A 12315-nucleotide genomic window follows, 5' to 3' on the forward strand; every position below is an offset into this window, starting at 1 on the left:
AGAGTACATGCACCCTATAGCAATTTAAAAAAAAAAAAAAAGAAAAACCTAACGACCACCACCAAAATGCTCTTAGAACTTATAAACAAATCCAGTAAAGTTGTATAATACAAGATCAACATATAAAAACTTTTACTGTTTTAAAGAATTCTTTTACTTATTTATTTTAATTTGAACAGAGAAGGACAGAGTGAGAGAGAATGAGAGTCAGAAAGTGAGAAAGCAAGCCACCAGGTCCAGGACTTGAACCATCGTCAGTCATGTGGGAGTCCAGTCCCCTTAACCACCATGCCACATACCTGCCCCAAAACTTCTACTGTTTTTAATACACAAATAATGAACTATCTGAAAAACAAAACACAAAAGCAAGCCCATTTTCAATAGCTATAAAGAAAATATCTAGAAATAAATACAGGCAAATGAAAGATCCCTATAATGAAAATTATAAAATACTAATGAAAGAAATTGAAGACACCAAAAAAAGGAATGATATCCCTTGAATTAGAAGAATCAATATCATTCAAATGTCCATATGACCAAAACCAATCTATAGATTAATGTAATACCTATCAAAATACCAATGTCATTCTACACAAAAATACAATAAATAATTATAAAATGTATATAGAACTAAAGAAATCTCCAAATATCCAAAGCAATTATGTGCAAAAAGAATAAAGCTGGACATATCACACTACCAGACTTTAAAATATACTACAAACCTATAATAATCAAAACAGCATGGTACTGGCATAAAAACAGACACACAAACCAATGGGACAGAACAGACAACCCATAAATTAATCTATGTATATACACCCACCTGACTTTTGACAAGGTGCCAAGAACATCGATTGGGGAAAAGACAGTTTCTTTGATAAATGGTGCTAAGAAAACTACATCCATGTGAGAAGAGTGAAACTAGACCCCTATCTCTCACCATATACAAAAATCTGTCTCTTTGTCTTTTTCTGTCTCTCTGGCCAGTATACATGCCTATTCCAAAAAATTTCTCAAATAAAAAGGGGGGAGAAGGGTAAAGAGAACCTATGGAATGAGTAAAACTCAAAATGAATTAATGACTTAAATGCACCCAAAACTATGAAACTACAAGAAAACAGAGGGGAAATGCTTCATAATAGTGATCTAGGTAAAAACCTAGACTAAAACCTTAAAATTCAGGTGACAAAACAAAAACAAACAAACGGGATTGCATGAAAGTAAAAACTTCCAGCACAGCAAAGAACGTCATCAAAAGAGTAAAGACATGGAGCCAGGAGATGTCATAATGGTTTATGTCACTGGACTCTCAAGTAGAGGACCATGATTCAAGTCCCAGAACCTGGTAGCTTGAAACTCAAGTCAGGTGCATGTGCGTGTGTGCCGAAAATCCTGAGAGAATAAAGAAGGGATCTGCAGCATGGCTATAACCCTGGGGGGGTGATTTCTCACTTTCTGTCTCTTTGTTTCTTTCTGTCTCTCTGGCCAGTATACATGCCTATTCCAAAAAAATCTCTCAAATAAAAAGGGGAGAGAGGGGTAAAGAGAACCTATGGAATGAGAGAAAATATTTACAAACACTACATCTGACAAGGGATAATCAGAATATAAAAGGAACTCAAAGTTTTTAGCAAATAAAAAAGGGAGGGCAAATAAACAGTCTTTAGAAGACATATAAATGGTTGAAAAGCATATGACAAAATATTCAACATTACTAATCATCAGTGAAATGCAAATTAAAATCACTATTAGATACCACCCCCCCTCCCCCAGCTAGATAGCTATTATTAAAAATACAAAAAGCCCAGCCCCGATGACATAAGAAGCAGGGTTCTGCTTTGTAAGGCTAAGGCTGCATGGGAGGGTTTGGTTCCCAGACCAATTTAGGCTAGGTGTGATAGTGTGTCCCTGTAGTCCTCACCAACTGGGAGGCTGGGGCAGGAGGATCCCAACGTAGTAAGACTGTCAAAAATAACTCTCTCTCCCCTCTATTTAATAAATGAATGAATGAATGAATGAATGAATGCTGGTGAGCTGCTGAGGCTCTATTAATAGGAGAATTCTTTTTTTTTTTTTTTAAAGTTTGCTACAGGCCATGTGTGCTTGTAGGAGAGATACGGCAGTTGGGGAGGGGATCACCCAGAGGGGACTGCCATGCTGCAGTCTCTTCTCCATTCTTCTCTTGGGATTTTGGGCATGCATGTGCATGTGCCCAGTCTATTTTTAAAATCACTGGGTACAGAACTCAAACTGTGCAGTTGGCTATATGGGATCCAGATGCCTTAACTACCACACCACTGGCTGGTCTGAAAGGGGAACTCTTACACTATTGGTGGGAATGGAAATTGGTACAGTCATTATGGAAAACAGTATGGAGAGTACTCAAAAAAGTAAAACCAGAACTGCAGTATGATCCAGCAATCCCAGTACTAGGTATATATCTAAAAAGAAAAGAAATCAGTATGTTGTAAGGATATCTACACTCCAAAGTTTATTGCAGCACTATTCACAATAGCTAAGAAATGAAATCAATCTGAGTCCATCAGCAGACAAATAAAAGAAATGTGGTCTCTGGGACCAGACAGTGGCCATATTCTGTGACACTGACCTACTAGAAGGTTCCCATTTCATATTCGGAGACCTGATAATACTGGGCATCTTGAACCCATGCTCCATGTTTTTAATTCATTTATTGAAAAGAATAAAATCCTGTTATTTGAGGCAACATATGTGAGCTGGGAGGGTTTTATGTTAATAGAAATAAGCTAAACATAGAAATATAAATACTCCATATTTTCATGCATATACGGAAACTAAAAAAGATGACTCATGGAAGTAGAGAGAAGAGTGACTGCTAAAGGCTAGGAATGGTGGGAGGGACAGATGGAGAGATGTTGGTTAGTGGAGACGAAATTATAGATAAAGAGAAATAGTTCTAGTATGATAAAGTACAACACAGTAAGTACTGTTAAGAGCATTTTATTGTATATCTTAGTTTAAAAAGAGGACTTGGATGTTTCCAACACAAAATAATTGACAAATGGTTGAGATGATAAATATGCTAATTACACTATTTAATCATTACACTTCTAATCCACATACTGGAAAAAAATCACACTGCTCCCACAAACATGCATAATTATTATGTGTCAATAAAACTGTACGTTTAACGTCAGGCTATATTACTCATTTATATTAAACTGGGAAAAATTTTAAAATTAAACAATCTCCTCTTGAACTATTTTCTATATGTAACACCATTCTTCCAATTGTTTGTGCTAAGGAGTTACCTTTGACTCTTACTTTGTCCCACATGTCACGTCTACTCTATCAGCTTTCCCTTTAAAATATATTTAGAATCTGACCATTTGTGCACTTTCACTGTTATCACCTTAGTGCGAGCCACAATCACCCCTGACCTGCCTGCCTGCAATAACTTCTCCCTGTTTACTTCTGTCCTTGCCCACTCCTATCACTCCCAACTCTAGTCTCAATCCAGGAGCTCAAGTGATCTTTTTAAATATAAGATCATGTTATTCCTCTTCCCAAAGCCCTTCAATGGCTTCTACTCTGTCAGAGTAAAAGCTGATGTCTTTAAAATAATCTGTGATGCCCTATATGATTGGTCCCTGGTTGTATCTTCAACTCTATTTCTTCCTACTTTTCTCCCTTCCTCCTATCATTTTCTCTCTTCCCCTTCACCCTTTTACTCTTTCTATATATCCATTTCAGATACCTTTGTACCTCCTGTGTTCTCCATCTCTGGGAATGATCTTCTCCCGCATGCCTGCATGGCTCTTAGCTTTTTTAAGTCTTTATTCAAATGCTATAATCCCTGGTACATTTCCCTGGTCACCTTCTTCAAGCAATTCCCGTTTCTCATACCCTCTTTCTACTTTATTCTCCTTAGCCCTTACCAACACCCTATACGGTATATATTTTCACATCTTTTCTATTAGAAAGTGAATTTCGTGAAGGCAGGGACTTTGGTCTTTGATTTGTTATTGCATTCTCAGGATTTAGAATAGTGCCCAGCATGTAATTGTTACTCAATAAAAATTTGCCAAATGAGTGACATTTTGGAAAGAAAAATACTATAGGGCAGAAATATATGATCTACTATCAGCTTTTGAATCAAACATAACACATACACTCTCTATGCTGTCCTTTCAATAATCCAAAAGTTATCTTTTCACAACTAACTTCATAAGCTACTGCCAAATCCTCCAGTTTAAGTTGAGTCATACACAACTTAGACCTAAAATAAAGTTTTCTCTTACCTGGACATCCTGGGTTGGTACGCAATGCTTTCTTATAGTAAGCAAGAGCCCCTCTATAATCCTTCTTGTTGAATGAAATGCAAGCTTTACCTGTAATGATTTTTTAAAATAAACATTCACTATCTGATTGTTGATTGGTTAAGTACTGGTTGAGACTGGTTGACTGCTATGCTTTGGGTTTATTTATTCCATGAGCAAGAGAGACAGAGACAAATACACACACCGCATCACCCCCATAAAGTTCCAACTCCACAATCCACCCCCAGCTTCAGCCATACTAGAGCATAAGCACATTTGCACCTGGTGTATCCAGTGAGATCTGCAGACACAAACCGGTAACCTTCCAGGCCAGTTTCACAGAGCCCCAAGTTTTACTGCTGTGCCACCATCCAGCCCCATAGGCCTGCTATGCTTTACAAGAACTCACTTAAATTACATACATCTTATAGAAGGAATTAAAAAAACAGTGAACATGATTTCTTACTAAAAACATGTTTCCCATAAAAGCATATTAATTCATATCTAAAAGTTCAACATTCTGTGTATATTTTACATGTTATAAAGTAATAACTGAAAGAGCTAGAAGTAGAGATGGTTTACTGACTCTTTGGAAGTGAATACCATATCACTCTTACCTGGTATGTATTTTATTTCTGCAACTTGAAGAATAATTTGTAGATAGTTTCTTCCAGGTCCAGGACTTGAACCATCGTCAGTCATGTGGGAGTCCAGTCCCCTTAACCACCATGCCACATACCTGCCCCAAAACTTCTACTGTTTTTAATACACAAATAATGAACTATCTGAAAAACAAAACACAAAAGCAAGCCCATTTTCAATAGCTATAAAGAAAATATCTAGAAATAAATACAGGCAAATGAAAGATCCCTATAATGAAAATTATAAAATACTAATGAAAGAAATTGAAGACACCAAAAAAAGGAATGATATCCCTTGAATTAGAAGAATCAATATCATTCAAATGTCCATATGACCAAAACCAATCTATAGATTAATGTAATACCTATCAAAATACCAATGTCATTCTACACAAAAATACAATAAATAATTATAAAATGTATATAGAACTAAAGAAATCTCCAAATATCCAAAGCAATTATGTGCAAAAAGAATAAAGCTGGACATATCACACTACCAGACTTTAAAATATACTACAAACCTATAATAATCAAAACAGCATGGTACTGGCATAAAAACAGACACACAAACCAATGGGACAGAACAGACAACCCATAAATTAATCTATGTATATACACCCACCTGACTTTTGACAAGGTGCCAAGAACATCGATTGGGGAAAAGACAGTTTCTTTGATAAATGGTGCTAAGAAAACTACATCCATGTGAGAAGAGTGAAACTAGACCCCTATCTCTCACCATATACAAAAATCTGTCTCTTTGTCTTTTTCTGTCTCTCTGGCCAGTATACATGCCTATTCCAAAAAATTTCTCAAATAAAAAGGGGGGAGAAGGGTAAAGAGAACCTATGGAATGAGTAAAACTCAAAATGAATTAATGACTTAAATGCACCCAAAACTATGAAACTACAAGAAAACAGAGGGGAAATGCTTCATAATAGTGATCTAGGTAAAAACCTAGACTAAAACCTTAAAATTCAGGTGACAAAACAAAAACAAACAAACGGGATTGCATGAAAGTAAAAACTTCCAGCACAGCAAAGAACGTCATCAAAAGAGTAAAGACATGGAGCCAGGAGATGTCATAATGGTTTATGTCACTGGACTCTCAAGCAGAGGACCATGATTCAAGTCCCAGAACCTGGTAGCTTGAAACTCAAGTCAGGTGCATGTGCGTGTGTGCCGAAAATCCTGAGAGAATAAAGAAGGGATCTGCAGCATGGCTATAACCCTGGGGGGGTGATTTCTCACTTTCTGTCTCTTTGTTTCTTTCTGTCTCTCTGGCCAGTATACATGCCTATTCCAAAAAAATCTCTCAAATAAAAAGGGGAGAGAGGGGTAAAGAGAACCTATGGAATGAGAGAAAATATTTACAAACACTACATCTGACAAGGGATAATCAGAATATAAAAGGAACTCAAAGTTTTTAGCAAATAAAAAAGGGAGGGCAAATAAACAGTCTTTAGAAGACATATAAATGGTTGAAAAGCATATGACAAAATATTCAACATTACTAATCATCAGTGAAATGCAAATTAAAATCACTATTAGATACCACCCCCCCTCCCCCAGCTAGATAGCTATTATTAAAAATACAAAAAGCCCAGCCCCGATGACATAAGAAGCAGGGTTCTGCTTTGTAAGGCTAAGGCTGCATGGGAGGGTTTGGTTCCCAGACCAATTTAGGCTAGGTGTGATAGTGTGTCCCTGTAGTCCTCACCAACTGGGAGGCTGGGGCAGGAGGATCCCAACGTAGTAAGACTGTCAAAAATAACTCTCTCTCCCCTCTATTTAATAAATGAATGAATGAATGAATGAATGAATGCTGGTGAGCTGCTGAGGCTCTATTAATAGGAGAATTCTTTTTTTTTTTTTTAAAGTTTGCTACAGGCCATGTGTGCTTGTAGGAGAGATACGGCAGTTGGGGAGGGGATCACCCAGAGGGGACTGCCATGCTGCAGTCTCTTCTCCATTCTTCTCTTGGGATTTTGGGCATGCATGTGCATGTGCCCAGTCTATTTTTAAAATCACTGGGTACAGAACTCAAACTGTGCAGTTGGCTATATGGGATCCAGATGCCTTAACTACCACACCACTGGCTGGTCTGAAAGGGGAACTCTTACACTATTGGTGGGAATGGAAATTGGTACAGTCATTATGGAAAACAGTATGGAGAGTACTCAAAAAAGTAAAACCAGAACTGCAGTATGATCCAGCAATCCCAGTACTAGGTATATATCTAAAAAGAAAAGAAATCAGTATGTTGTAAGGATATCTACACTCCAAAGTTTATTGCAGCACTATTCACAATAGCTAAGAAATGAAATCAATCTGAGTCCATCAGCAGACAAATAAAAGAAATGTGGTCTCTGGGACCAGAAAGTGGCCATATTCTGTGACACTGACCTACTAGAAGGTTCCCATTTCATATTCGGAGACCTGATAATACTGGGCATCTTGAACCCATGCTCCATGTTTTTAATTCATTTATTGAAAAGAATAAAATCCTGTTATTTGAGGCAACATATGTGAGCTGGGAGGGTTTTATGTTAATAGAAATAAGCTAAACATAGAAATATAAATACTCCATATTTTCATGCATATACGGAAACTAAAAAAGATGACTCATGGAAGTAGAGAGAAGAGTGACTGCTAAAGGCTAGGAATGGTGGGAGGGACAGATGGAGAGATGTTGGTTAGTGGAGACGAAATTATAGATAAAGAGAAATAGTTCTAGTATGATAAAGTACAACACAGTAAGTACTGTTAAGAGCATTTTATTGTATATCTTAGTTTAAAAAGAGGACTTGGATGTTTCCAACACAAAATAATTGACAAATGGTTGAGATGATAAATATGCTAATTACACTATTTAATCATTACACTTCTAATCCACATACTGGAAAAAAATCACACTGCTCCCACAAACATGCATAATTATTATGTGTCAATAAAACTGTACGTTTAACGTCAGGCTATATTACTCATTTATATTAAACTGGGAAAAATTTTAAAATTAAACAATCTCCTCTTGAACTATTTTCTATATGTAACACCATTCTTCCAATTGTTTGTGCTAAGGAGTTACCTTTGACTCTTACTTTGTCCCACATGTCACGTCTACTCTATCAGCTTTCCCTTTAAAATATATTTAGAATCTGACCATTTGTGCACTTTCACTGTTATCACCTTAGTGCGAGCCACAATCACCCCTGACCTGCCTGCCTGCAATAACTTCTCCCTGTTTACTTCTGTCCTTGCCCACTCCTATCACTCCCAACTCTAGTCTCAATCCAGGAGCTCAAGTGATCTTTTTAAATATAAGATCATGTTATTCCTCTTCCCAAAGCCCTTCAATGGCTTCTACTCTGTCAGAGTAAAAGCTGATGTCTTTAAAATAATCTGTGATGCCCTATATGATTGGTCCCTGGTTGTATCTTCAACTCTATTTCTTCCTACTTTTCTCCCTTCCTCCTATCATTTTCTCTCTTCCCCTTCACCCTTTTACTCTTTCTATATATCCATTTCAGATACCTTTGTACCTCCTGTGTTCTCCATCTCTGGGAATGATCTTCTCCCGCATGCCTGCATGGCTCTTAGCTTTTTTAAGTCTTTATTCAAATGCTATAATCCCTGGTACATTTCCCTGGTCACCTTCTTCAAGCAATTCCCGTTTCTCATACCCTCTTTCTACTTTATTCTCCTTAGCCCTTACCAACACCCTATACGGTATATATTTTCACATCTTTTCTATTCTTCTACTTTACTCTCCTTAGCCCTTACCATACCTTATACGGTATATATTTTCACATCTTTTCTATTAGAAAGTGAATTTCGTGAAGGCAGGGACTTTGGTCTTTGATTTGTTATTGCATTCTCAGGATTTAGAATAGTGCCCAGCATGTAATTGTTACTCAATAAAAATTTGCCAAATGAGTGACATTTTGGAAAGAAAAATACTATAGGGCAGAAATATATGATCTACTATCAGCTTTTGAATCAAACATAACACATACACTCTCTATGCTGTCCTTTCAATAATCCAAAAGTTATCTTTTCACAACTAACTTCATAAGCTACTGCCAAATCCTCCAGTTTAAGTTGAGTCATACACAACTTAGACCTAAAATAAAGTTTTCTCTTACCTGGACATCCTGGGTTGGTACGCAATGCTTTCTTATAGTAAGCAAGAGCCCCTCTATAATCCTTCTTGTTGAATGAAATGCAAGCTTTACCTGTAATGATTTTTTAAAATAAACATTCACTATCTGATTGTTGATTGGTTAAGTACTGGTTGAGACTGGTTGACTGCTATGCTTTGGGTTTATTTATTCCATGAGCAAGAGAGACAGAGACAAATACACACACCGCATCACCCCCATAAAGTTCCAACTCCACAATCCACCCCCAGCTTCAGCCATACTAGAGCATAAGCACATTTGCACCTGGTGTATCCAGTGAGATCTGCAGACACAAACCGGTAACCTTCCAGGCCAGTTTCACAGAGCCCCAAGTTTTACTGCTGTGCCACCATCCAGCCCCATAGGCCTGCTATGCTTTACAAGAACTCACTTAAATTACATACATCTTATAGAAGGAATTAAAAAAACAGTGAACATGATTTCTTACTAAAAACATGTTTCCCATAAAAGCATATTAATTCATATCTAAAAGTTCAACATTCTGTGTATATTTTACATGTTATAAAGTAATAACTGAAAGAGCTAGAAGTAGAGATGGTTTACTGACTCTTTGGAAGTGAATACCATATCACTCTTACCTGGTATGTATTTTATTTCTGCAACTTGAAGAATAATTTGTAGATAGTTTCTTTTTTGTTTAAGGTTTTTGCCGTAAGGTGTGTGTGCACTTGCCAGAGACAGACATCCCCTCGGGGGGATGGTTTTGCCACAATCCCTTCTCCATTCTTCTCTTGGGATTTTTTTTTTTTTTTTTTGAGAGATTTTCACTGTAGGGCGCGTGCGCTCGCCAGACAGACAGAGAGAGACATAGAGACAGAAAGCGAGAAATCACCCCCCAGGGGGAATGGTCACGCCGCAATCCCTTCTCCTCCATTCTCCTCTCGGGATCTTGGGCACGCACGCACATGCGCCCGGCTTGAGTTTTAAGCCACCGGGTCCGGGACACGAAACGCGGTCGACTACGTGGGAGTCCAGCGACATAGCCATTATGCTAACTGCTGGTTCCCTTCTCTTGGGATTTTGAGCAGACACACACCTGGTGCATTTTTTAAGCCACTGGGCCCAGGATTTGAACCATGGTCAATCATGTGGGAGTCCAGCACCTTAACCACTATGCCACTTGCTGGCCCTGATAGTTCCATTTTTAACAAGATAAAACTCTTCTATTTTGCTATCCAGCTCAGTTATTAAGGAGTTACTGTAATACAAAGATGTATATTCCAGGCATATGCTATAAAAGACAGATTCCTAAGATTGTTGCCAAAGATCACTTACCAAGAAGGGCTGGAATATTATTTGGAGACTGGTTGAGTACAAAATGAAACTGTGCATCAGCTTGATCCATTTTGTCACCTTCAAGTAGGCAGAAGCAGGCTCTTCCCAACAAATGGTTCTGTAATGTATCACCGTAAGCTTTATTAAGGACTAACGATGACTTACCATGGATGTGTAACACTAAAACAAAAACTGTACAGAAAGGAAGGGGGACATAATACAAACTCTTCTGTCAGTGGTAGTGTGTTTAAACCACCAATAAACAATTCCTAATATGAAAATAAAAAAAATCCTGAAAGGCCAAGTTTTTGTATCAATAACATTGACAGAAATAGGAGTTCAAATTTCTTAAAATATGCTTGAAATTCACCTAGAGATGTCAGAATAACTGACTCATCATGCGGGTTAAGTTTTATCAGTTCAATAATACAGGGACCAGGGACCAGCAGGTGGCGTGGAGGATAAGGCGCTGGACGCTCCCACATGGCCAAGCAGGGTTTGAGTCCTGAATCTGGTGGCTTACTTTCTCACTTCCTCTCTCTCACTCTCAACCTCTGTCTCTCTGCTTAAATTAAAATATAATTGAATGAATAAATGAAATAAAATAAAAAATTATTTAAAAAAGTAATACAGGGACCAAAGAAACTCTAATTTTAATGAGAAATGCTTCTTTCTAACTACATCTCAACCATGCTATTTAAAAAAAAATTATTTCAAAAAACCCTGCTCCTTTTCACACACATGTTGCTTTCACATGGCATTTTTCCCTCTTCACCGACTCAAAGAAATTTGACTCATTTTACCTGATCATACATAATAATTTTATCAGCCATTGTATACAACAAGGTTGCCTGTGTAATAAGATCCTTTTTATTGTCTTTATTCTTTTCTTTCCGAGCCTGTTGTACATAATAGGCTGCCAACGTATCCAAGCAAGTCATCTGGTCTTTTTCATGGTCTCTGTAGTCCAAATTGCCATCTATACGTGCTGCTTCTAACAGCTTTACAAATTCTTCTGTTTTTCCTTGCTTGTAGTATTCCAGCTATAACAATATCAAATTAAGATCACTGAAGCATATGTCTTTACAAAATATTGTATGCAACTGTTTACAGCAGCTTTATCTGTAGTAACAAAAAATCTAGAAACAATCCATTGTTGATTAACAGTTGAATAGATAAGCAAACTGTGGTATATCTGTACACTACTACTCAATAAAAAGGACTAAACTATTGATATATGCTATAAAATGGATAGATCACCAAATAATTACGCTAAGTGAAAAAAAGCAAAACCAAAAAATAAATGAGTATTGTGTGATTCTACTTATATAAAACTGATACAGAAAATGCAAACCAATTTTTAGAAACAAAAAGTGAACCACTGGTTACCTGGCACTGAGGCTGTGGGGGAAGAATGGTAGGGAGAAAACTCTTAGGGTAATGGGTGTATTCACTAATCTTGTCAGTCACTGGTACACACATATGACAAAACTTATCAAATACATCATTCATTTCAAATTTGTACAGTTTATTATAGGTCAATTAGACTTTAATAAAGCTGTTTAAAAACTAGAATCATAAAAATGTTTTCAATTTGTTTCTTACCTACCAAGAAGTTGATCTCAAACTAAAATTTCTAAACAAGCAAAGTCTGGGAGAAAAAGCAATAATGGAAAGCAATAAAAATTCTAAACAGAAAAGAGATTCTGGTTCTAGAGCTAACAAAAATTATCTGGAACTTTGGCCTGCTGACTAATTTCCCTGGCTATAGGTTTCATTGGAAAATAAAAAAAGGACTATCCATACCAGGAATATCTGTGTCTCTAATTCATATGACCACTCCATGAAGAAGATACAAACTGGTATTTAATAAAAGCCTCTCTAACCTCAAAGCCCACA

General features: G+C 37.0%; 1 protein-coding gene across 2 annotated transcripts in view; it reads right to left on the minus strand.

The window, feature by feature from the left end:
* The window catches only part of CTR9 (CTR9 component of Paf1/RNA polymerase II complex), a 47078-nt gene that overhangs the window by 30385 nt on the left and 4378 nt on the right, over positions 1-12315 (minus strand). Inside the window, exons 3-5 of one of the 2 annotated variants that reach the window (XM_006167447.3) lie at positions 11220-11459; positions 10417-10534; positions 9085-9174 (exon numbers count right to left, since the gene is read on the minus strand). In XM_006167447.3, coding sequence (XP_006167509.1) covers positions 9085-9174; positions 10417-10534; positions 11220-11459 — 448 coding nt within the window. Of the gene's footprint in view, positions 1-4280; positions 4769-9084; positions 9175-10416; positions 10535-11219; positions 11460-12315 lie in introns of those variants that run through there. The other variant, XM_006167446.3, reaches the window with a different exon arrangement.

Source organism: Tupaia chinensis, unplaced genomic scaffold (assembly GCF_000334495.1).
Source record: "Tupaia chinensis unplaced genomic scaffold, TupChi_1.0 Scaffold144767_1, whole genome shotgun sequence".
Classification (NCBI taxonomy): domain Eukaryota; kingdom Metazoa; phylum Chordata; class Mammalia; order Scandentia; family Tupaiidae; genus Tupaia; species Tupaia belangeri.